Consider the following 26,255-nt stretch of genomic DNA (forward strand, 5'->3'; position numbering starts at 1 on the left):
ACAGAAGGGCTCATTCAGTTTTAGAAGATTTTGAGGTTTGGTTTGTTTTTAGGGCATTAATTCTCTTCTTACTGTTACCAGGTCATTAAGCCAAATTAATATCCTCAGTCACCAGCAAGTTTAATCTGTACCTCCAGCCTTCCAGCAGTCATTTATGATCACTAGACGATCAGTGGTACTTAGCTGTTGTGAGAGATAGTTATAGCTTACTGTTAGTTTTACTTTTTTTTTCTTTTTTTTTTTTTTTTCCTATCCTGAATGCAAGGTTAGGTACTGGATTTTCCCTTCTGTGCATTAAAGAATCATTTTTCAAGATACCCAAATAGGCTGCCTTTTTATTTATTTCAATTTTCAAGATTCAGGAGGATTAGCTACAGAAGAAGAAAAAAGTTGGAATCTAGGTGATATAAAATCTTATACCTTATCATATCGAGATTTTCACATGTGCTTAATTTTCAATTGGATATTTATTCATGTTGTCTTTGGCAGTTCACTTGTCTGGGCAAACAGTTAAAAGAATGTGTTGAACTACCATGTGTAGACAGTACTCTGCTATGTCCCAAAGGGATATTATTAATAAGGCAACTCAGTATGTAACAATGGGGAAAATGCATGAAACAGTACTGAGGTTCTTTGGTGCTAACATTTGTGATGCATGTTTTAAATTTTCTGGGAAATTGTGTCAGTGATTACCAGTGAGGGCCAGACAAGTCTGGAAGAGATTCCCGTCATAGTAGTGTGACTTTGGATCATTCATTGAACTTTGCTTGAGTATAATTTTTCCATCTATAAAAGTGTTAGTGTATTTCTAAAGTCCCAGCCAGTTATACGGTTAACATGAATCCCTGAGCTGTGAATAATCTGGTAGAATTTGAGTAGAGAAGAAAGGGCATTCCACAGGAAAGAGCAGCTAGAGTAAAGCCAGAGTCTCAAACTTTAACTTGTATTTTTAACTAACTGGGTGGGGGGGATCTTAATGATTATCACTATTGTTATAGTTTATTATAGATTTTAGGAGATAATTATACATCAGTGGAATATGAAAATTCAAATCAAAAGAACAATTTGCCTCATTCACTAACCTTATAAAAGCTGTGTTTATTTACTTCACCCCTGTCTTTTGCTTTGTCATTCAAATACTTTCTTTTTGAATATCTGTAGGGTCAGTATTGGAAGCCTTCAGAACATCCCAATCCTGTCAACGAGAGGTACATACTTTGCCAGAATTGGGCCCGCTTTTCCTATTTTTACAAGGAGCAGCCTTTAGATTTGGTTAGGTAAGTTCCTTACATAGTATCAAACTGATTAAAACTTGATGATGTGATTTTTATTCACAATGGCAGCGCATTCCCTTTCTTTTACCACTGTTTTCATCCACAACATGTTACATCTTCCTAGTTTTGTATCCACACTATCATTTAGTCATTCATTTGTAAATTAGAATGCTGTTGCCAGAATACTTTTAACTACCATGCAGAGGTAGCTCGGTAGTTGGTATTTAGGTAGGCTGGGTTCAGATCCAAGTTCTTGCTCTTAGAAGCTACATAAACTTGGTCAAATTATTTAACCTCTATGAGGCTCCTCTGTAAAATGGGAATAACAATGGTGCTTTCCTTATGGGGCTGTTTAATAATGAAATGAGACATGTCTATATTTTTAGCATAGGGGCTAGCACTTAGTGCTTCATACGTATTAGTTTTGTTTTTCTGAGTCCGGGGATTTAGAAACTAGCAGAAAGCTTGTGCGCAGAGGTCTGTGTGCATGCGTGTGTGCGTGCGTGTAGATCTCAGAGATCCGTGAAGGCACGTGTTCCGTGACCTCAATTCTTTAGACAGTTTCATTGGCTAAGCAAGAAGCCTGCCGTTGCAGGTTCCTGCTTTGAACCCTGACAACGCCCCATACATACAGGATGTCAGGAGACTGGGGCCAGGATTTCAGTAAAGGAACAATCAGATGAGACCCTTGGTTGCTCCACACCTGGTGTTTCACTCGGGGATTTATGCTGGTAATGCTATGCTTGCACAGCATCACAGTGTCCTTTTTATGACGCTGATGCCCCCAAATCAGTAGAACAGTTATCTCAAAGGTTTTGTTTAAGGCAAGTAAGTGGAGATTTTTAAGAATAAATGAAAGGCAGGTAGCATAGATAAGCTGGTACTTTCTGTAAATCATTATATGAACTCTTTGTTGGATAGATGTTTTAATTGTTTTGGATAATGGTCATTTAACAATTCAAATAGTGAAGAGACTTGCAAAATGTTAAGTGAAATTCTACCTCTGTCGAACTTGGCAGAAGTAATTGCCCTTGATTTGGTATATCCATTCAGTTCTATTTTTATGTGCATGTGTAATGAAATGCATACACAATCATATTTTTTCCTTAGAAAAAACAATGGCATCTTTATTTGCTTTTTTGCTGTCATTTTCTTTTTGCGCTAAATAATATATTATTGGTACTCCTCCTGTGAATACACACAGATCTCATGCTTTTTAACAGAACACAGAGTGCCATATTATAAATGTTGCAAAATTCATTTATCTGTTTTTCTGTCAGAAAACAGGCTGTCCCAGATTTTTCACTGTTACAAACCTGCTGCTAAGGACATTTGCAGACATTGGGCCCTTGGAGAATGTTTTCATAGCATATTTTTAAAGAAGCATAGTCATCAGAATGAAGGTTTACATAGTTTATATTGCTCAAAATATATTGAAAGTATATATTCATTTAACATTTTTAACTATCAACAGGTGTTTCTACTACAAGTATTCTCCAAAGATTTGTATTTATGACCTTGGGTATATACAAACACATTACATCTTGGGTCAGTGGGGGTTATATCTGTAATACTTTGTTAGCCCTTGCAAATTTCCTTTTACAACAAAATGGAAACTCAGATATTTAATCAGGTGACAGTGCCTAGCATAAATTTAATAATTTTTAAAAGTTTTTCATCTTCTTACTATAATAACTTCCCATTTATAGCAAGCTATACTGCTTTTTCATTTCAACCAAGTTTAATGTAAAGAACTGATAACTTAGGTGAAAATTTTTTTAGTTAACTTAAAAGGCAAAAAAGAAAACACTATGTTATCACAGAAGTAGCAACTGCAGAAAACAACTATTATCCCTAGGGTTTCTTTTTAGTGTTTATGTAAGATAATATTCTTTTTCTAGGAACAGACAATGAAGTATTTAGGGATAAAGGACCATGACATATTCAACCAACTTACTTTCAAATGGCTCATCAAAAGATATCTACATCTATATTTATATCTCTATATGTCTGTATCTATATTGTCCAAAGTTAGATATTGATATATAGATACAGGTATATAGATAGATAGACATATATGTCTCTTGATATATATATATATATGAAGAGAGAGAGGGAGTTATATGAAGAGAGAGAAAGTACAAATGGAAAAATATTTTTGCAATAAAAGAATTAAAGAGTATATGGAAGTTATCTAAATTATTCTTACAACTTTTTCTATATATATGAAATTATGAACAAATGGAGACTTTAATAAAAGGAGAGTACAGAAGTAGATCCACACATATATGGTCAATTGATTTTCAACAAAGGTACCTGGTTATTCACTGGGGAAAGGATAGTCCTTTAAACAAATGATGTTAGAACAAATGGAAATCCATATGCAAAACATGAATCTTGATCCTTTCCTATACAAAAATTTAAACTAACTTGAAATGGATCAGGGAACTTAGTGTAATGGCTAAACCTATAAAACTTCTAGAAGAATGTTTAGCAGAAAAATTTATATGGCCTGGGGTTTGGCATGGACTTTTCAGGAAAGACACAAAAAGTACAATTTAAATATATATAAATTTGACTTCATAATAATAAAGTCTGCTCTTTAAAAGACACTGTTATAAAAATAAAAAGGCAAACCACAGGCTGGAGAAAATACTGGTAACACACATATGGACAAAGGACATTTAGAATATTTTAAGGAACTCTTAAAATTCAATAATAAGACAAAATCATTAAAAATGGACAAAAGATTATAACAGATACTTGACCAAAGAAAGCATTTATGGATGGCCAGTTAGTAATCAAAAAATACATAGCATCTGTATTCACTAGAGGAATAAAAATTAAAACGTCTGTCATTGAGATGCTACTACACCACCCACTATTATAGCTAAAATCTAAAAAATTGACAGCAGTAAGTGCTGACAGGGATCTGGAGCAACTTGAAATCTCTAAGTGCTGCTGGAATGCAAAATGGTGGAGAAACTCTATAAAAAATTTTAGTTTCTTATCAAGTTAAATATGCACTCTTTTTTTTTTTTAAGATTTAATTTATTTATTAGAGAGAGTGGGAACACAAGCAGGGGGAGTGGGAGAGGGAGAAGTAGGCTTCCCGTGGAGCAGGGAGCCCGACACAGGGCTCAATCCCAGGACCCTGGGATCATGACCTGAGCCGAAGGCAGACCCTTAACGACTGAGCCACCCAGGCGCCCCAAATATGTACTTTTTTATGACCCAGCCATTCCCCCACTAAGTCTTTACCCAGGAAAAATGCAGCATATGTCCACAAAAACACCATTATTTGAATGTTCATAGCTTAACTCATAAGAAAAACCTGGAAGCAACCCAAAGGTCCATCAATTGATAAATGGATAAACAAACAATCATGTATACACACAATGGATATTTTTCTCTGAGATAAATTACTGATACATGCAACATCAAAGGATGAATCTTCAAAGCATTTTGCTAAGGAAAAGAAGCAGGCCACGAAATGTTGCATAGTCCTATGTTTTCATTTATAAAACATTATTCTGGAAAAGGCAAAACTATAGGAACCAAAATTAAAGTAGTAGTTGCCCAGATCTTGGTATTGGGGAAGGGGTTAACTGCAAGGGTCTCAAGGGAACTTTTTGAGATGATGGAAATGCTCTGTATGGTTGATTGTGGTGGTGGTCATATTGCAGGGTTGTGGGGTTGCAGGGTTCTTGCCTCATGGAGTTGAAGTATAAATCTTGTGGAAAATAGGGTGAACTGAGAGTTTATTAACGGAAGTTGAGAACAGAAAGGAAAGCTCTCTAGACAGGGGTTCCGAATGGGTTGCCACTGAGGGCTTTTATGGTCGGTCTTTTATAAAAAACTGACCAGGGAACTTGGCAAATATCTTGTCTGTAACATTTAAGACAAACAAGATAGATTTGTAAATATTATGAAAATATCTTGTCTATATTTAGAACAAACAAAGTGGATTTGTTATGTTTTCTTCTCTCTAGTTAATATCTTGTGTATAACATTTTTCCACATCTGGAATTTCTTTTTTTTTTTTTTTTAAGATTTTATTTGTTTGAGAGCAAGAGAGAGCATGAGGGGGGAGGCAGAGGGAGAGAGAGAAGCAGACTCCCTGCTGAGCAGGGAGCCTGATGTGGGGCTCCATCCCAGGACCCTGAGATCATGACCTGAGCTGAAGGCAGACACTTAACTGACTGAGCCACCCAGGTGCTCCAACACATCTGGGATTTCTGTGAGCCTGGTCATGTAACCCGCTACCTAGCCTCGCCTGTCTCTTACTTAGTTACAAGAGTGCATGCATTTGAACTTACCAAATTATACACTTAGGTATATTTTATTATATATGAATTACACCCCAATCAATTTGTATAAAAAAACAAACAAACAAACAAACCCACTCCTCTTAGAGGATTAACTTTCTCAGATAGAGGGTAAGATGGGTTTAGTGAAGAAACTCAGAGGGGGAAGGGGGAATTCCTTCTTGGAGAAATGAACACCACTGGCGTGGAGGAGCTGCAATCCTTACACAGTGACCTGGACAAAGTGTTGAAAGCTGTTCCCCAGGGGCGCCTGGATGGCTCAGTTGGTTAAGCTTCTGCCTTCGGCTCATGTCACGATCCCAGGATCCTGGAATCGAGCCCCGCATCGGGCTCCCTGCTCGGCAGGAAGCCTGCTTCTCCCTCTCCCACTCCCCCTGCTTGTGTTCCCTCTCTCACTGTCTCTCTCTCTGTCAAATAAATAAATAAAATCTTAAAAAAAAAAAAAAAAGAAAGCTGTTCCCCACAGATATTCCTAGTACAAGTGAGACATGTCTGGGGACTCCCCAGGATGCCTGGAAGGAAATGACGCCGGAGACAGGGGGCAAGGCCTGTAGTTGTGCGGGTAGGAAGTGGCAATTGGATGTGGATTCCTAGATTAACACTTGATGTGATCTCACTTACATACCAGTCATTAAGCTATTGTTTCTCAGCTGCAGCCCACCTTTCTATAATCTGCTTTGTGAAATTGAGGCTGGAACTCTGAGTATCACCAGCATGCTTTGCCAGTTAGCTCACTGCTGGGCTCTGCCAGCAAGAAGCGCTAAGGAGACCGAAAGATGGGAGGAGGAAAAGAGGATTTGTTTCTATTGGTTTATTTATGTGTTTCCTGTTGCTTCCTGTGAGCATTTCCCCAACAATTCTTTCCTGGCTGTGGCCGTGCGTTCCTATTGCTGTGGCTGAATGCTGTTTACAGCTTTGCCAACACTTGCAGATCCAACCCCATATCTGTTGTGAGATAGCCCACCAACTTGCCATACCTCCTCCTCAGAGACCTGGGTCCCAGCCCCGCAGGCCCCCTCCTGTGACGTTAGAGATAGCAGCACCAGCCACGGACACCGTCTTCTGGGTTGACTTTTAGCTTGGGGGAGCACCGGGTCGTTGATGGTAATTTTGAGCATCCAAAGTGTGATCCCGTTTCACAGCTCTATATATTATTTTCCCCTTGCTTCTATAAGCCCCTCATTTTTTATATTGATTTTGATTATCCAGTTAAGAGTTTGTTGGACTTCTCCACTGTTTTTACCCTCCTAGTAATAAACAATCTGTGGGATGTTGTGTTACTCATTACAATTTCTCCCTAGACTTAGCATACAGAATGATTCTCAGCTGAACCAGTATTCACTGTTTTGGCTGCAAAATGAGTTTCCAACTGCAGCACTCCTTCCACATTTACTAGTTGTCCCTCATCATTCTTTCACCAAAGCCCTTGGAACTGGATCCCATGTCTTTCTAACATTCCTCCTTTTTCCTCCCCAAAACGCTACCCTTTTCACTTTTGGCATAATAAGGCTTATTTCAGTTTGTTTTCAATATTAGTTAAAACCCAGGGGAGCGGCACTCCTTCCCAGATACCTTTCACCCATTTCTTGCCCGCTTCTCTCATTCCTTACCCCTTATAGCTTGCCAACTTCATTGTTTCCTGATTTATCTTTATCAAAAGAAGCAGATATATGTATTCTCTAAAATTTCTCCTTGTTAAACAAAAGTGGCATTCTATATAGACTCTTCAGCACTTTGCTATTTTCACTTAACAGTATATCCTGAAGATCAATGCATGAATTCATTGGAGACATTATCATTCATTTCTCTGCTTTATGGTACACCATTATGTGTCCTTGGACATATTGTTGGGAGTATCTTCAGGGTAAATCCATATGTGTGAGATTGTTGGGTTGCAGGGTAAGTGCATATATAGTTGTGTTAAAATTTGCCAAATTCACCATACAGTACATCATTAGTTTTTGATGTAGTGTTCCATGATTCATTGTTTGTGTGTAACACCCAGTGCTCCATGCAATGCAGTACTGTATTGTGACTAACATAACATAATTTTAAAAATAAATAAATAAATAAATAAATAAATAAATAAAATTTTTTAAAAATTGCCAAATTCCCTCTCAGTGGGATTGGACTATATGGAATTCCCACGAACAATGTATGAGAGTACAGCGTGCACTGTCAAGTTTTCTAATTCTTGCTAGCTGACAGGTGAGAAATGGTATTTTAGTGTAGTTTTAATTTGTATTTCCCTTAATATGCATGAAATTGCACATCTTTTCATATGGTAAGGGACATTTTTGTAGCTTTTTAATGAATTGTATATTCATACCTTTTGTCCATTTTTCTATAGAATTTTTGCCTTCTTTTTTAGTGTTTTTAAGTTTTTTATATACTGAGGTTTTATAATCCTTTATCTATAATACATATTCCTAATATTTTCTCCAAGTTTGTCATTTGCATTTTGACTTTGTATATGGGTTTTGTTTTTATTTGTTTGTTTGGTTTTTGCTATGTAGAAGTATTTTCTTATTTTATATGAAGTCAACTTTATCAAAATTTTTATTGCTTTTGGATTTTTAGTGACAATGTTTTGTTTTTTAAGATTTTATTTATTTATTTGAGAGAGAGAGAGAGAGCACAAGTGGGGTGAGGGTCAGAGGGAGAAGCAGACTCCCTGCTAAGCGGGGAGCCTGATGGCGGGGCTCAATCCCAGGACCCTGGGATCATGACCTGAGCCGAAGGCAGATGTGTAACGACTGAGCCATCCAGGCGCCCAGACAATACCTTTTTTGTACACACAAATTATAGAGGAATTCTCCTACATTTTCTTTTACTTGCATAGTTTCATTTTTTGTGTTTAGATTCCTGATCCATTTAGAATTTTTCTTACATATCATGTGAGGAGTAGATCTACTTTTATCTATTTGTCCCAACACCATTTATTAAGAAGTTTATTGATGTCTCAGTGATTTGAGGTACTACCTTTATCTTAAACTAGATTTCTTTATGCAATGGAGTTTCTTTCTAGATGTTCTGTTTTATTCCTTTGATCTAACTAGCTTCTCATGTATCAGTACCAGGCTGTTTTCATTATAGCACCTTTGCTACATATGTTTTACTATGTAGTAGTACTATGTAGTATGTTTTAAAATCTGGTTGGGCTAATACTTCATCATAGGTTTTACTCTCAGTGTTTCCTTTTACATTCTGCATATTTATTCTTCCATATAAACTTTAGTATCAACTTGGCTAGCTCTTTACTAAAAAACAGATTGTTGGTATTTATATGGGTATCACATTAAATTTACAAATTAACTTAGATAGACCTGATAGTTTGATGATAATTCAGTCATCCTAATCAAGGAGAAGGCATGTCAAGGAAAAGATATGTCTTTGTTCAAGCCTACTTTTGGGTTTTTCAGGAGTCTTGTAGATTTTTCTTTGTATAGGTTAGGCAACTTTCTTAGGTTTAATGCTAGGTACTTTATATTTTTTGTTGCTATTATAAATTATGTATTCTCATAATATATCTTCTAACTTGTTTTTATTTATATACTGAATGCTATTGATTTTTGCATCTTAATTTTATATTCTGACACCTTGATGAATTCTTCATTGAATTAGTTTTTTTCATTGATTCTTTAAGGTTATCTAGGTATAGTACCATGTCTTATTTATTTATTTATTTATTTGTTATTTTTTAAAAGATTTATTTATTTATTTGAGAGGGAGAGAGCACATGCATGAGTAGAAGGGGCAGAGGGAGAGAGAAACTCAAGCAGACTCCACACCGAGCTAGGAGCCTGATGTGGGGCTTGATCTCATGACCCTGAGATGACGACCTGAGCTGAAACCAAGAATCGGATACTTAACTGACTGTGCCACCCAGGTGTCCCACCCTGTCATTTTTAAATAGAAATAGTTTACTTTTTTCTTTACCAATTCTTAGGTCTCCAGTTATTTTCTTTTGTTCAGTTGCATTGGCTAGTAATTCCAGAACAATATTAAATAGTAGTAGAGATAGTGGGTGTCCTTGCCTTGTGGAAATGCCTCCAGTGTGTCCTCATGAGTAGAAAATTGTTTTGTCCTAGAACATTACTTTATCATTTTGCTAGGAAGCTCCGAGAGTTTTGTTTGCTTGCTCGTTTGTTTTAAAATCTGATTGTTTTAACACATTATGTTTTGGAGGTGATTGTTCTAAGTCAGTTTTTCCTGGTTCCTACTGGATCCTTTCAATGCATACCTTCTATTTTTTTTTTTTTTTTCCTTCTGGAAAGTGTTCTTGGATTATAGTTTTAAAATATCAGATCTTTTCCAGTATTTTTGTTTTCTTTGGACTCCACTTATATGTATATTGGTCTTTTTTTGTCTGCCTTTATATCAAACAATTTCTCTGAGACTCTTTTTACTTCTCCATGTCATTTTCATTTTTCTGATAGGTTTCATTTTTCTTACTGTCTTTTATTAGATTTTCACTTAATTGTCCCTTTATTCTCCCTTTTGAATACCAGACAATACCTTTTTTGTACACACAAATTATAGAGGATCCCAGGGTCCTGGGATCGAGCCCCGCATCAGGCTCCCTGCTCAGCAGGGAGTCTGCTTCTCCCTCTGACCCTCACCCCACTTGTGCTCTCTCTCTCTCTCAAATAAATAAATAAAATCTTAAAAAACAAAGCATTGTCACTAAAAATCCAAAAGCAATAAAAATTTCAGCATAATTTCAGCATCAATTCTGATACAACCTTTTGCAATTTTTCTTTTTCCTCTCTTTATGGAGTTCTTTCACCTCTTGTTTTATTTATTCCAATTCCCACACTTATTATTTATATATTTCTGGTATTTTCTTATGTTTTCAATTATTTATTTGAGAAAATTTAATTCAATGTGTAGTGTTTTATTCCACTATTTCTTATGTTCCTTTGGGAGAATATTCATTAGCTGAAATTATTTGTTTAACATTGTTGGTTTTTCTAATATAGTTTTGTATAGACATGGTCTGCTTTTGTCTATTTGTATTTAACTCACAGTGTTTCAAGCATTAGAGTGCACTCTTCTGCTAGCCCTTTACTATTCCATGCAGTCTCTTTTATGGATGATGGTGTGTGGTTATTGTCTAGGATCTACAGGATCCCTCTTATTTTCTTCTTTCTCTTTCCTGCCACACCTTTAAGGAGTACCACCATTTACATCTGACTCTTCCCCCCCAAATGTTGCTTCTTTGAGGCTTCCATTCCTGCTTATTTTCAGATCCCTTCCTTTTGACCAGTGCTGTGGATTACCCTATCCCAAAATGTGTTCAGTATTATGACATTTAGTTACATCTTTTTCTCCCCCTGGCGGTTATTTTGTCTGTATTTGTTTAATGTCTGTACCCAACTTTACTTTTTTTTTTTTTTTTTTTTTTTTTTTGCCCCTTTTTTATTTTTTTTTTTTTTTTTTTTTTTACTGGAACTTCTTAAGCATCTTCTTCCTTGCTCTCTGGTACCTCAGGTTTGTGACAACAGGTGGCAGGTCATCTCTTGGAACTGGGTTTTTTTCTTTACTTATAGTTAATTTGAAGATCATGGTATTCTCTGTCATGATGCTGAAGGCCTGTATTGGGTGTGCTTTTATTTCTTTTCCTTGTTGATTTTATGGTTTTAGGAAAAGTTTTAGAGACTTGGTAGCACTTGATAGCAAGATGATAAAAATAAAAAACATCCTTAAGAAGAGAAAGGAATTGTCCATAGATGCATGATTACAATGCACACGGTTCCTTTAATGAGCATTTATTAAACATCACTAGATAGATACTAGGCAAGAGAGTAGGGCTACAAAGATAATCAGAACATGGTTTTGATGGTTATGAATATATTCACAGGAAGACACCCAAATTTATAATAATTATAACAGAGCGATACTCCTGAAAGAACAGAGCACAGATGAAAAAGCACCTACTTTTGTGACAAGTTCAGGGAAAGTTTCACAGCACTTATTCTTGAGCTGTGTCTTGAAAGATAAGTAGTAAGTTCCAAAGTAAACAAGTTAGGTAAGAATGTCTCAGGCAGAGAGACGTAGTGCAGAGCACTGGGCTGAGGAGGAACACTGGGCATTTAGTTCTTCATATAGGAGTAGAAGAAGGTGAGACTTGAATGTTTATCAGCAACATCATGCACACACTGCTAAAAGAAGGGATAAAAACCTTTTTGAAGCAGGAAAAGGACATGGTTCAGTTTTTGCTTTAGAACCATCACCTCAAGGAGAGGGGAAAGATGGTGGAGGAGTAGGGGACCCTATTTCAACTGGTCCCCGGAATTGAGCTGGATATCTACCAGACCACTCTGAGCACCCACGAAACCAGCCTGAGATGTAAGAAGATCTGGATCTCTACAAACAGAATATTGCAGGCGGTTGGTTTTGAGGTACGAAGTGGAGAGCCGTGATTCTGCGGGCAGATATCGGAGGATAAACGGCAGTGGGAGGGTGCCTGGCCATGGGGATCCTACACCGCGGGTGAGTGACAGCCTCGCGCGCTGGGGACGGGCACAGACTTGCAGACCAGTAGCGTCAGGAAAGGACTTTAGGGCAGCCCCCAGGGCAGAAAACCAATGTGGCGGGGTCGCGTGCACGCGAACCGCAGCCCCCCCAGACAGAAACCTGGAGCGACCGTCGCGCGCACGCGAACTGCAGCCTCCGAGACGGAAACCCAGTGCGCTGGGGTCGCGCCGGTGAACTGCAATCCCTGGGGTGGAAACCCCGAGCGGCGGAGCCGCGCACGCGAGCTGGGAGCGGCTGGTGGTTTTAGAAGCACAAAGGGCAGAGACATGCCCCGACCTGGAGGCAGGGCTCGGAGCGCTGCGGAGAGGCGCACAACCCAGGACGCTGCAGTTTATAGCACCATGGACAGAAACGGAGACGGTGTGGCCTGGAGAGCTCACTGAAGAACAGACTGAGGTCTCTCTGCTCTGAGGCAGAGGGTTGGAAACGGTCTCTTCTGCTCTGACTTGCGGAAGAGACGTGGAAAGCCGCCAGGGAAAGGCGCCAGAGAACAAAAGTCCCAAAGACTGATTCCCACTGAGCCCATCCTCCGCCACAGGGGCGCAGGGCAACTCCGCCCAAACAGGGTTGCCTGGTAACAGCACGGCAGGCCCCTCCCGCAGAAGACAGGCTGGGAAAACAAGAGGCCAGCAACCCTAAGGTCCCAAGAAAACAGGTGCATCTTGCTTGGGTTCTGGTCAATAATTTGGACTCTATACATTCCCTCAAACACCCATCAACAGAATGACTAGGAGGAGGAGCCCCCAAAACAGAAAAGACTCAGAGATTATGACTTATGCGATTTACAAATGGATGCAGATATAACCAAGATGTCAGAGATGGAATTCAGGCTAGCAATTGTGAAGACAATGGCTAGAATGGAGAAACCAATTAATGGCAACATAGAGTCTCTAAGGGCAGAAATGAAAGGTGAATTGGCAGAACTTAAAAATGCTATCAATGAGATCCAATCCAATCTAGATAATCTAACAGCTAGGGTAACTGAGACAGAAGAGAGAATAAGCGATCTGGAAGACAGTATAATAGATAAAAAGGGAAAAGAGGAGGCCAGGGAAAACAACTCAGAATCCATGAAAATAGAATCAGAGAAATAAGTGACACCATGAGGCGTTCCAATGTCAGAATAATTGGAATCCTGGAGGGAGTGGAGAGAGAGAGGGCTAGAAGATGTATTTGAGCAAATCGTAGCTGAGAACTTCCCTAATCTGGGGAATGAAACAAACATTCGAGTCCTAGAGGCAGAGAGGACCCCTCCTAAGATCAAGGAAAACAGGCCAACACCCCAGCATGTAATAGTAAAACTTGCAAATCTTAGAACCAAGGAAACCATCTTAAGGGCAGTTAGGGGGAAGAGATTCCTTACGTACAGAGGGAGGAACATCAGAATAACGTCAGACCTATCCACAGAGATCTGGCAAGCCAGAAAGGCCTGGCAAGACATATTCAGGGTATTAAATGAGAAGAACATGCAGCCAAGAATACTTTATCCGGCAAGGCTTTCATTTAGAATGGATAGAGAGATGCAGAGCTTCCACGACTGGCAGAAGTTGAAAGAATATGTGACCACTAAGCCGGCCCTGCAAGAAATATTAAGGGGGGTTCTATAAAAGGAGAAAGACCCCAAGAGTGATCTACAACAGAAATTTACAGGGACAATCTATAAAAACAACGTCTTCACAGGCAACATGATGACAATTAATTCATATTTTTCAATAATCACTCTCAATGTGAACGGCCTAAACGCTCCCATAAAACGGCACAGGGTTGCAGATTGGATAAAAAGACAGGACCCATCCATATGCTGTCTACAAGAGACTCATTTTGAACCTAAAGATACATCCAGACTGAAAGTGAAGGGATGGAGATCTATCTTCCATGCCAGTGGACCTCAAAAGAAAGCTGGGGTAGCAATTCTTATATCAGAGAAATTAGATTTTAAACTAAAGTCTGTAATAAGAGACACAGAAGGACACTATATCATTCTTAAAGGGTCTATCCAACAAGGAGATCTAACAATTGTAAACATCTATGCCCCCAACATGGGAGCAGCCATCTACATAAGCCAACTATTAACCAAAATAAAGAGTCATATTGATAACAATACGTTAATTGTAGGAGACCTCAATACTCCACTCTCAGCAATGGACAGATCATCTAAGCAGAAAATCAACAAGGAAACAAGAGCTTTGAATGATACATTGGACCAGATGGACCTCATAGATATTTACAGAACATTCCACCCTAAAACAACAGAATACTCATTCTTCTTGAGCGCACATGGAACTTTCTCCAGAATAGACCATATACTGGGTCACAAATCAGGTCTCAACCAATACCAAAAGATTGAGATTATTCCCTGCATATTCTCAGACCACAATGCTCTAAAACTGGAACTCAATCACAAGAAAAAATTTGGCAGAAATTCAAACACTTGGAAGCTGAAGACCACTCTGCTCAAGAATGTTTGGGTCAACCAAGAAATCAAAGAAGAACTTAAACAATTCATGGAAATCAATGAGAACGAAAACACATCGGTCCAAAACCTATGGGATACTGCAAAGGCGGTCCTAAGGGGGAAATACATAGCCATCCAAGCCTCACTCAAAAAAATAGAAAAATCCCGAATTCACCAACTAGCTCTACACCTTAAAGAACTAGAGAAAAAGCAACAAACGATGCCTAAGCCACGCATTAGAAGAGAAATAATTAGAGCAGAAATCAGTGAATTAGAAACCAGAAACACAGTAGATCAGATCAATGAAACTAGAAGCTGGTTCTTTGAAAGAATTAATAAGATTGATAAACCACTGGCCAGACTTATCCAAAAGAAGAGAGAAAGGACCCAAATTAATAAAATTATGAATGAAAGGGGAGAGGTCACGACTAACACCAAGGAAATAGAAACAATTATTAGAAATTATTATCAACAACTATATGCCAATAAACTGAGCAATCTGGATGAAATGGAGGCCTTCCTGGAAACCTATAAGCTGCCAAGACTGAAACAGGAAGAAATTGACAACCTGAATAGGCCAATAACCAGTAACAAGATTGAAGCAGTGATCAAAAACCTCCCAAAAAACAAGAGTCCAGGGCCTGATGGATTCCCTGGGGAATTCTACCAAACATTCAAAGAAGAAATAATACCTATTCTACTGAAGCTGTTTCAAAAAATAGAAACAGAAGGAAAACTTCCAAACTCATTCTATGAGGCCAGCATTACCTTAATCCCCAAATCGGGCAAAGACCCCATCAAAAAGGAGAATTTCAGACCGATATCCCTGATGAATATGGATTCCAAAATCCTAGCTAATAGAATCCAACAATACATTAAAAGGATCATCCACCACGACCATGTGGGATTTATCCCCGGGATGCAAGGGTGGTTCAACATTCACAAATCAATCAATGTGATAGAACACATTAATAAGAAGAGGAAGAAGAACCATATGGTCCTCTCAATTGATGCAGAAAAAGCATTTGACAAAATACAACATCCTTTCCTGATTAAAACTCTCCAGAGTATAGGGATAGAGGGAACATTCCTCAAGCTCATAAAATCCATCTATGAAAAACCCACAGCGAATATCATCCTCAATGGGGAAAAGCTGAGAGCCTTTCCCTTAAGATCAGGAACACGTCAAGGGTGCCCACTCTCACCACTGTTGTTCAACATAGTACTAGAAGTCCTAGCAACAGCAATCAGACAACAAAAAGAAATAAAAGGTATTCAAATTGGCAAAGAAGAAGTCAAACTCTCTCTTTTCGCAGACGACATGATACTTTATGTGGAAAACCCAAAAGACTCCACCCCCAAATTACTAGAACTCATCCAGCAATTCAGTAATGTGGCAGGATGCAAAATCAATGCACAGAAATCAGTTGCTTTCTTATACACTAACAACGCAACTGTAGAAAGAGAAATTAAAGAAACGATTCAATTTACAATAGCACCAAAAACCATAAGATACCTTGGAATAAACCTAACCAAAGAGGTAAAGGATCTATACTCTAGGAACTACAAAACTAATGAAAGAAATTGAAGAAGACACAAAAAGATGGAAAAATATTCCGTGCTCATGGATCGGAAGAATAAACATTGTTAAAATGTCTATGCTACCCAGAGCAATCTATAACTTCAATGCCATCCCGATCAAAATTCCAATGACATTTTTCAAAGTGCTGGAACAAACAATCCTAAAATTTGTATGGAATCAGAAAAGACCCCGAATCGCCAAGGAGATGTTGAAAAAGAAAAACAAAGCTGGGGGCATCACGTTGCCCGATTTCAAGCTATATTACAAAGCAGTGATCACCGAGACAGCATGGTACTGGCACAAAAACAGACATACAGACCAATGGAACAGAATAGAGAACCCAGATATGGACCCTCAACTCTATGGTCAAATAATCTTTGACAAAGCAGGAAAAAACATACAATGGAAAAAAGACAGTCTCTTCAATAAATGGTGCTGGGAAAATTGGACAGCCACATGCAGAAGAATGAAACTCGACCATTCTCTAACACCATTCACAAAGATAAACTCAAAGTGGATGAAAGACCTCAATGTAAGACAGGAATCCATCAAAATCCTAGAGGAGAACATAGGCAGTAACCTCTTTGACATCGGCCACAGCAACTTCTTTCAAGATACATCTCCAAAAGCTAGTGAAACAAAAGCAAAAATGAACTTTTGGGACTTCATCAAGATAAAAAGCTTCTGCACAGCAAAGGAAACAGTCAACAAAACAAAGAGGCAACCCACAGAATGGGAGAAGATATTTGCAAATGACACTACAGATAAAGGGCTGGTATCCAAAATCTATAAAGAACTTCTCAAACTCAACACTCAAAAAACAAATAATCAAGTCAAAAAGTGGGCAGAAGAGATGAACAGACACTTCTCTGAAGAAGACATACAAATGGCTAACAGACACATGAAAAAATGTTCATCATCATTAGCCATCAGGGAAATCCAAATCAAAACCACACTGAGATACCACCTTACACCAGTTAGAATGGCCAAAATGGACAGGGAAAGAAACAACAAATGTTGGAGAGGTTGTGGAGAAAGGGGAACCCTCTTACACTGTTGGTGGGAATGCAAGTTGGTACAGCCACTTTGGAAAACAGTGTGGAGGTTCCTCAAAAATTTAAAAATAGAGCTACCCTATGACCCAGCAATTGCACTCCTGGGTATTTACCCCAAAGACACAGATGTAGTGAAAAGAAGGGCCATATGCATCCCAATGTTCATAGCAGCAATGTCCGCAATAGCCAAACTGTGGAAAGAGCCGAGATGCCCTTCAACAGATGAATGGATAAAGAAGATGTGGTCCATATATACAATGGAATATTACTCAGCCATCAGAAAGGATGAATACCCAACTTTTACATCAACATGGATGGGACTGGAGGAGATTATGCTAAGTGAAATAAGTCAAGCAGAGAAAGTCAATTATCATATGGTTTCACTTATTTGTGGAACATAAGGAATAACATGAAGAACATTAGGAGAAGGAAGGGAAAAATGGGCGGGGGGAATTGGAGGGAGAGATGAACCATGAGAGACTATGGACCTGAGAAACAAACAGGGTTTTAGAGGGGAGGGGGGAGGGGGGATTGGTTAGCCCGGTGATGGGTATTAAGGAGGGCACGTACTGCATGGAGCACTGGGTGTTATACGAAAACAATGGATCGTGGATCACTACATCAAAAACTAATGATGTGGGGCACCTGGGTGGCTCAGTCGGTTAAGCCGCTGCCTTCGGCTCAGGTCATGATCCCAGGGTCCTGGGATCGAGCCCCACATTGGGCTCCCTACTCAGCGGGGAGCCTGCTTCTCCCTCTCCCTCTGCCGGCCTCTCTACCTACTTGTTCTCTCTCTCTCTCTGTCAAATAAATAAATAAAATCTTAAAAAACAAAAACAAAAACAAAAACTAATGATGTATTGTATGGTGACTAACATAACATAATAAAATTAAAAACTACAAAAAAAAAAAAAGAACCATCACCTCATTGGAAATAAGGAAGATAGTTGAGAGATGGATGCAAGACTGAGGTCAGGGAAGTAAGGAGGCTATTAAAAATTTTCAGGAATAGGTATTGATGGTCACATGCAAGATATTGGTAATAGAAAGGAGAGGTGACTATGGATTAGAAAAATATTTTTATAACAAAATTTATTGCATTTAGTGGATGATTGGATATGGAAAATTTCAAAAAAAAAAAAAAAAAAAAAAAGGAAGACAGGATGCCCTGGGATGGCTAGAAAGAGATTTAGAATTTAGGAGTCTGATTTCTGAGATTTCACATAGTTCATGTTACCTCTGCACCAAACTTTAGTTTCATGTTCAAACGTTTGTAAATAGTTTTGCTGTCTTTTGGGTACTGATCATTTTGTCATATTAGATTTTATTTTTAAAGAAAAGGTAGGAATACTGAGGTTGCCGTCATTGGTTTATCAGTCTTCAGTGTTACATGCCCTCTGATCTTATTTTTTCTTTCCAATTTAAGAGCTCTCTCTATTTTTCTTTTGATCTCACCTATTCTGAGTGGTTTAATACTTAATATATGCCTATATAGTAAATAGCTTAGAATAAACATATTTATATTGAATATAATGGTGCTATTCAAATGTTATTAAATGTCATAGCTAAGTGTCTCAGATGCCATAAATTCACTATAAAAATGAATCCCTTTTAATTAAATGTTTGCATTTGTTTGCTCATTCCTCAAGCCCATACTCAGCTCAATTATATCATCATTCTTTTGACTATTTGCTGTGGCTCAGACTAAGTCTTGGAAATACAAAATTAGACCAATGCCTTCTCACCAGATCTCACAAACAATATTAATGAATGTCTCCTACCTGTCAACGTGCTGTTTAGATGCTATGGGGCCACAGAAGGGTTCAAAGTCTAGTAAGTAAAATGGGCAGATTAAGAAATACCGTAGGTATGCATATAAGGCTCATTTTTCTAAAAATAAATACTCAAAAGAAAGGTTCTCTTTATATTTGGGTCTTTATAGAGTATCTCATATTATTAGAGTTCTCCCATTTTCTTTGTTATGAATAATGAGATAATTTAACATCTTAAATGTTATTTCAATATTGTGTACATTTTTGCCATAATACAAATCTGAGATATGTCTTTTGCATTTTACATTTGCAAGAGATGGTTTAGTTGTTAATCTGTGATTGTTAAGCTTCCCAAATCGAAAGTTTAGTAAAATAATTTCTATGATTCCATATATAATAAATGCTCATCTGAGAATTTCTCTTTTTAAGAATTTTTTAATACTAATTAAAAGTCTGGAGTTCTTGAAGACTTTTTTTTTTAATTCTCAAGGAGTAAGATTCTTGAAATTTAAAAGGGAGAAAAAGGTAGTTCTTTAAAATTAAGGTTGTTGAAATATCTGGTTTCTTTATGAATTCCCAAAGAATTTAGGTTAAATCTATAGCAGTAATATTAATATCTTCACTTCAAAAAATGATTGGTTTTGTAATTTTTAAAACATCAAGTGGAAATAGATATGATGAATAGTAAACTCCACAAAATCAAATACTTTTATCCTTTATTAAAAGATTTTGATGTTTTGGGGCGCCTGGGTAGCTCAGTTGGTTAAGCATCTGCCTTCGGCTCAGGTCATGATCTCAGGGTCCTGGGATCCAGTCATGTGTTGGGCTCTGTGCTCAATGGGTAGTCTCCTTCTCCTTCTCCCTCTGGCCCTCCCCTGGCTCGTGCTCTCTCTCTCTCTCAAGTAAATAAACAAAATCTTAAAAAAAAAAAGATTTTTATATTATGCAGTATTGAAGTAATTGCTGTATTTTTCAGCAAAAAAGAAAAGAAAAGAAAAAAACAAATTCATTTATCCTAAGTGTAAGTGAGCCTAAGGAATTTGGGAGTGGCAAATTAACAAGGGACTATGATGGAGTTATAATTTAATTTCAAGTTTATAGTGATTTGAGGAACAGAACAAGAGAAAACAACAGTGCAAAAATGTTTATAATCAGTGAAAAGAATGAAAGATGGTATAAGCAGTGAGATGCCTGTTTTAATTAGAAAAGATTAGGATGTTTGAGTACTTGAAGAATATGAGGCTCAATAAAATTAGTACTGAATACAAGAAAATATGTAAATATTGGGAAATTAAGTTTATACCCTTATGTTCAGAGTTGTATTTTTGAGCATGTATGGAAATTATAAGTTAATATTAAGTGATGTAATAGTTGGTGATATAGCATGCTATTAGAACCCAGAAGGGATCATATCTATCTGCCTTGGAAACTGTGGAAAGGTTTCACAGATTTGATAAGCCGAACTCTATATGAATAGGAGGATTAATCTGGTTTTAAAAAATGAGGTTTTTGAGACAGAGAAAACTATATTCTCGGATTCCTTAAGGGATTCCTTAAGGGGGACTTGGTCTGAAAAACAAAAACAGAAACAAGAAAAAAACCTTGGTGGTAAGACTTAAACACTTAGGACATGTAATGCTGTAACTTTTTAACTTTTTGTAAAGCAAGAACCGAACTGCGTATTTTACGGAACTCTTATTATGTGGTCATTTTTAATTCCTTGGTTTGCTACCCATCTCACAACCCTGTAAACATCCATCAGAGATCCAAAATTGCAGGAAGATGGAAGCTTATACATAGAACCTTGTCTAATGTGGTCAGAGTACCTTCTTTATATTAGAAAGAGAAATAAAGCCAAACTCCATTCACATTGTGAATGTGATTTGATCTTAATTGCTGGAAGTTACATTGCAGAACGTTCTGCAGTTTATTTCAATACATTTAAACTCTCCTTAAAACTTAGAAGCTTTTCAAATTACCTTATTATCTCAGAATTAAAACTTAACTTATACTCAGTTGGTTTCTGACTTTTATGTGCTATCTCCTTTAGTCATTATACCAGTTCTGTGGATAAGCATCATCCTGTATTTTGTGTTGTGGAAACCAAAGTGAGGAGAGTTTAGTAACTTTACCAAAATCGCAGGGCTAGAAAGCAAAGGAGCCAGGAATATAGGTCTTGTCTGAATACAAAACCAAAGCTCTCTGGATGGTATCATTCTTCTAACCTTTGATCTTATTTCTACCTTCTTTCATAGGAATTATTTTGGAGAAAAAATTGCCATGTATTTTGTCTTTCTTGGATTTTACACCGAAATGCTGTCCTTTGCAGCTATAGTTGGCTTAGCTTGTTTCATTTATGGCTTATTATCAATGGATGGTAACTCAAGCAGGTGAGTGCCACTGAATTGCCCAAACAGAGAGAACATCTCGCTGTTATACTAACTGAGACTGTTGTTATTATTTCCCTGGCATGTTTTCAGAATGTTTCCTGATGGCAGGCAGATAATTGATTTTTTTTTTTTTTTTAAGATTTTATTTATTTATTTGACAGAGAGAGAGATAGCGAGAGCAGGAACACAAGCAGGGGGAGTGGGAGAGGGAGAAGCAGGCTTCCCGCCGAGCAGGGAGCCCGACGCGGGCCTCGATCCCAGGACCCTGGGATCATGACCTGAGCCGAAGGCAGACGCTTAACGACTGAGCCACCCAGGCACCCGATAATTGATATTTTTGAGAGAAAAAAAAAACAAAACAAAACATAACAGCTGCCCCTCACCTGGTGCTTTATGGAAAATCTGTTTTTAATGATCAGCTGTAAATATTCTGTTTCTCAAAACATGACTTGACCAACGACAGAAATTGCTGCTTTATTACCCCTCCGCCATGTGTGAGAAGCTGTATAGACAGTGGTTCTGTCACCTGAAAACACATCACTTTGAAAATAACTTTGCTGTTCCCTCTGCAGCACTGAGATCTGTGACCCTACAATTGGAGGTCAGATTATCATGTGTCCACTCTGTGATCAAGTGTGTGATTATTGGAGACTAAATACCACGTGTTTGGCTTCAAAGGTATGTATGCATTGTGGAACGATGAAAAGACTTGGAATTTCTCTCTTTTTGTATCGCATTTGATACACTAAGTAACCTTTGTGATGTTATTGCTGTTTTTACAGATCTCCCATTTATTTGATAACGAGTCAACAGTGTTCTTTGCAATATTCATGGGAATTTGGGGTGAGTAAATAGTCATATAAAAAAACAACTTTCTCCAGGTTATGTGTTATGTGACCCATCTGTATAACATATATATAACATACACAGATGGCATACTTACATACCAAAGGTGATTTTGGACCTTTGTGTCTTTGCTCGCTAGCATCAGTACACTGATGGAGTCTACATCGGTGGTCTGTAGTCCTTGGTCCTTGGTCCAAAAAGGTCTTTATTAATCATCTCTTTATTTCTCTGAGAGATAATATCATTTTTGAAACTTTGTATGCATTCAGCTCATACTGTGTCCCAGCACTATGGTAAAAAAACCAGCTCAATAAGTACTTAATGCAGGAAAGAATACACATAAATATGTGTTGGCTGGATGATATTGAATCATGGGCACAAAGTTGAACAAGAATCAACTGTTGAGGGCTAATAAATCCATGTTTGAATCTAAATTTCCTGTGTATAATTCTGGTTCCAGCTTCCGGTTCCGTTTATTAAAAATCTTCCATGTAAAGTAGAATTCCCCTTAATTTTGGAAATGTCCCAGTATTTCATCTTTTTCATTTTACATGAGAAATAGAGGTGTCATGAAGTTGTTCCTGCCATCAGTGAGGAAAATATTTTATGTAAGAGTAACTCAGCAGGAGGAAGCCTGAAGACTTCTAAAACATGTCCCAAATTTCAGGGGACTCTGGGAAAAAATATACTTTTTTCTTTCCAACTTGAAAAAAAAAGTCTTCAACAATATGTACATTTAAAAACTGGGCAAGAGAACAAGGGTAGCTTAATCCAGGCAAAAAGACACCAAAACATGGGGATATGGGTGTGAAGCAGAGGGATTTAGCAGAGCTAAATGCGGAGCTGCTATGTGAAGAGAGCAGCCTAGATTTAAAGAACAGAGGACAGAGAAATCTTACTAACAATCCTCTAATTACCCCAACTTTGCTAAGTCCAGCTATATCTTTATTGTATGGCTGCCAAGTCCTTCCTCTGTCATTACTCGGAATCAACAGTGCATGAGAGGTACACCAATTACAGCAAATACAATAGAGTGCAGTTGTTTCCATGAGAGAGATTGTGCACCCACTGCAACCTTCTATTTCATCACAGAGAAGCCGCCATATGTGGAACACACAGACCCTTGTGTGTGTGAAGAGGTGCTACCATCAGTTCTCTGGGAAAAGTTTACTCTAGTAGTGAATTGGTTTACCTTTGCTTTTTGAGGATCGTGGCCAAATTTGAGTCCTTAACACATTCTAGGTTAAAGGAACAATACTAGTCCTTATCACTATATAATGATTTTCTTTGCCTCTTATTATAGCCTTTGTCTAAAGTCTATTTTGTCTGATATAAGTATAACTAACCTTGCTTTCTTTTGGTTTCCATTTGTACGGAATATCTTTTTTCATCCCTTCCCTTTCAATATGTATGTCCTTAAAGCTGTAGTGAGTCTCTTGCAGTTCACATATAGTTGGGTCTTGTTTTTTACTCATTCAGCCATTCCAAGACTTTTGACTGGAGAATTTAGTTTATTTACATTAAAGTCATAATTGGTAGGTGTGGACTTACATTTGCCATTTTGTTAATTTTTTTCTGGATGTTTTATAATTTCTTTGTTCCTTCCTATCTTGCCCTCCTGCTTTGGGCAATGATAATTTTCTCTAATGGTATGCTCATATTCCTTTCTTTTTATCTTCTAGGTATCTGTTATAGGTTTTTGCTTTGTGAATACCACAAGGCTTATATAAAACATCTTATAGTTAGTAATAGTCTATGGTAAGCTAAGACAGATTAACTTTGAATGCATGCTAAAGTTTGGTATTTTTACTTTCCTCTCCGTTTTTTATGCTTTTGATGTCACAATTTACATTTTTTATCTTGTTTATTCATTAACCAGTTATTGTATAGTTATTTTTACTACTTTTTGTCTTTTAACCTTCATACTAGTTTTATAAATGACTTACCCATTCCCATCACATTAAAGTATTCTGAATTTAACTATATATAACTATATATTTATCTTTACTAGTGAGATTTATATTTTCATATGTTTTCATGTTACTAATTAGCATTCTTTTATCTCATATCAAAGAAGTCCCTTTAACATTTCTTATAAGGCCAGGCCATCTTGGTGGTGATGAACTCCTTTAGCTTTTGCTTGTCTGGAAAACTCTTTATCTCCTCTTCAGTTCTGAAGGAGAGCTTGCCAGTTAGAATATTCTTGGTTGGCAGTTTTTGTCTTTCAGCACTTTGACTATATCATGTCACTTCTTCCTGGCCTGCAAAGTTTCTGCTGAAAAATCTGCTGATAGTCTTATGATGGTTCCCTTGTACATAACAAGTTGTTTTTCTCTTGTTGTAAGATTCTCTCTTTGCCTTTACCTTTTGAGAATTTAATTATAGTGTGTCATAGTGTGGGTCTTTTTGGACTCATTTGGAATGCTTTTGGCTTCCAGGATTTGATATATCTCCCCCCCCCCCCCCCCCCCCCCGCCGCCATGTTAGGGATGTTTTCAAACATTATATCTTTGAGTAAGTTTTCTGCTCCTTTCTTACCCTCTTCTCCTTTTGGGAGCCTGTAATATAAATGTTGGTCAGCTTGATATTGTCTCGTAAGTCCCTTAAGCTGATTTCACTCTTTTTTCTTTTTGCTCCTCTGATTGAATTCATCACTGCTTTGTCTTCAGTTTTGCTGATCCTTGCTTCAATTGATCTAATCTTCTGTGGAATCACTCTATTGAAATTTTTAAGTACAGTATTGCATTCTTCAGCTCTCTGTGTTTATTACTTTTTTATATTTTGTCTCTTTGTTCAGATTCTCACTTTGTTCACACATTGTTCTTCTGACCTTGGTAAGCATCTTTTATGACCATTATTTTGAACTCCCTATCAGGTAAATCATTTATCTTCATTTCATTAAGGTCCTTTACAGAGGTTTATTTTCTTTTTCTTTTTGTTTTGTTGTTGTTGTTTGGAACATATTTCTGGGTTTCTTCATTTGCTTTGTCTCTCTGTGTTGGTTTCTGTGCATTAGATAAAACAACTACCTCTCCCAGTCCTGACCATGTGATCTGGTATAGGAGATGAATCTTTTTGATCAATCCAGTCTGAACTCTTGGTCGTCTCTCTAAACTCTGTGATTATCTCCACTGCCTTCTTTGTTCTTAGTGGTTCCCAGTATTTGGGAGTATGCCAAGACCTGTCAGTGTCCCAAAGGGGGAAGATCTCAATCAGTACCTAGATGCAGCCTGACTAGGGAAGCCAAACCTTTAGGAAGCAGCTTCTAAGTATGCAAGTAGATCTCCTTCAGGGAAATATTGGAATACTAAAACACTGCTTAATTATACTATGCTCTTAAAACTTTGTTCTCCTAGTAACAATGTATCTACTGAATACATGAGTAAAGAAATGAATAAATGAGTAAAAGCCATCTGTCTCAGTCAGTATTAAATTAAGAAGTGAATAAATAAATGAGTGAAATATAACCTGTTCTTAAGAAGGTCACAATCTAATTTGGCCAGAATCCAATACATGCTCTCATTAAATTTTAAGTGCTGAGGAAGTACAGAGGAGGAAGGAATTATTTCTTGACTAGAGGAATTGAGATCACTATGGAAGATATGGAATTTGTTTTGGATTTTTTTAAAAAATAAGATTTTGATAGGGAAAAAGGGTGGGAAAGGATAGAACAATCTGATGTGAGCATTAGCTTATCCTCTATGCCTTCATTGTAATGAACCATCTCTGAGAGTCCCTTTAAGCTGAAGGTTTTGCCAACGTCACTTCCTATGGGACATCATCCTCTTCCTCACAACTGCTTTCTTCATTTATGGCAGTAAGATTGCCTTTGCTAGATTTCTCTGGCTATATGTGTAGTCTCTCAAATGGCAGCAGTGTCAATATTCTCAGAGTCCTCTATTTCTTCTGTAACTCCATTTATGTTTTATTTGTTAATCACTTTTTATTCCTTGCTATACTTTCGTCCTTGCTGATCAGTACTATCTTTTGATAACCATTTTTGTAAAATGTCA

The 26,255-nt window shown here is 37.6% G+C and overlaps 1 protein-coding gene across 1 annotated transcript in view; it reads left to right on the forward strand.

Annotated features, from left to right (window-relative positions):
- ANO5 (anoctamin 5) overlaps nt 1–26,255 on the forward strand; it is a 110,162-nt gene that overhangs the window by 53,989 nt on the left and 29,918 nt on the right. The window contains exons 9-12 of the mRNA XM_032414322.1: nt 1,162–1,277; nt 21,262–21,396; nt 21,969–22,074; nt 22,179–22,239. Of these exons, the coding sequence (XP_032270213.1) occupies nt 1,162–1,277; nt 21,262–21,396; nt 21,969–22,074; nt 22,179–22,239 (418 nt within the window). The remainder of the gene's footprint in view (nt 1–1,161; nt 1,278–21,261; nt 21,397–21,968; nt 22,075–22,178; nt 22,240–26,255) is intronic.

The sequence above is a fragment of the Phoca vitulina genome, unplaced genomic scaffold, assembly GCF_004348235.1.
Source record: "Phoca vitulina isolate PV1807 unplaced genomic scaffold, GSC_HSeal_1.0 scaffold16, whole genome shotgun sequence".
Taxonomy (NCBI): Eukaryota; Metazoa; Chordata; class Mammalia; order Carnivora; family Phocidae; genus Phoca; species Phoca vitulina.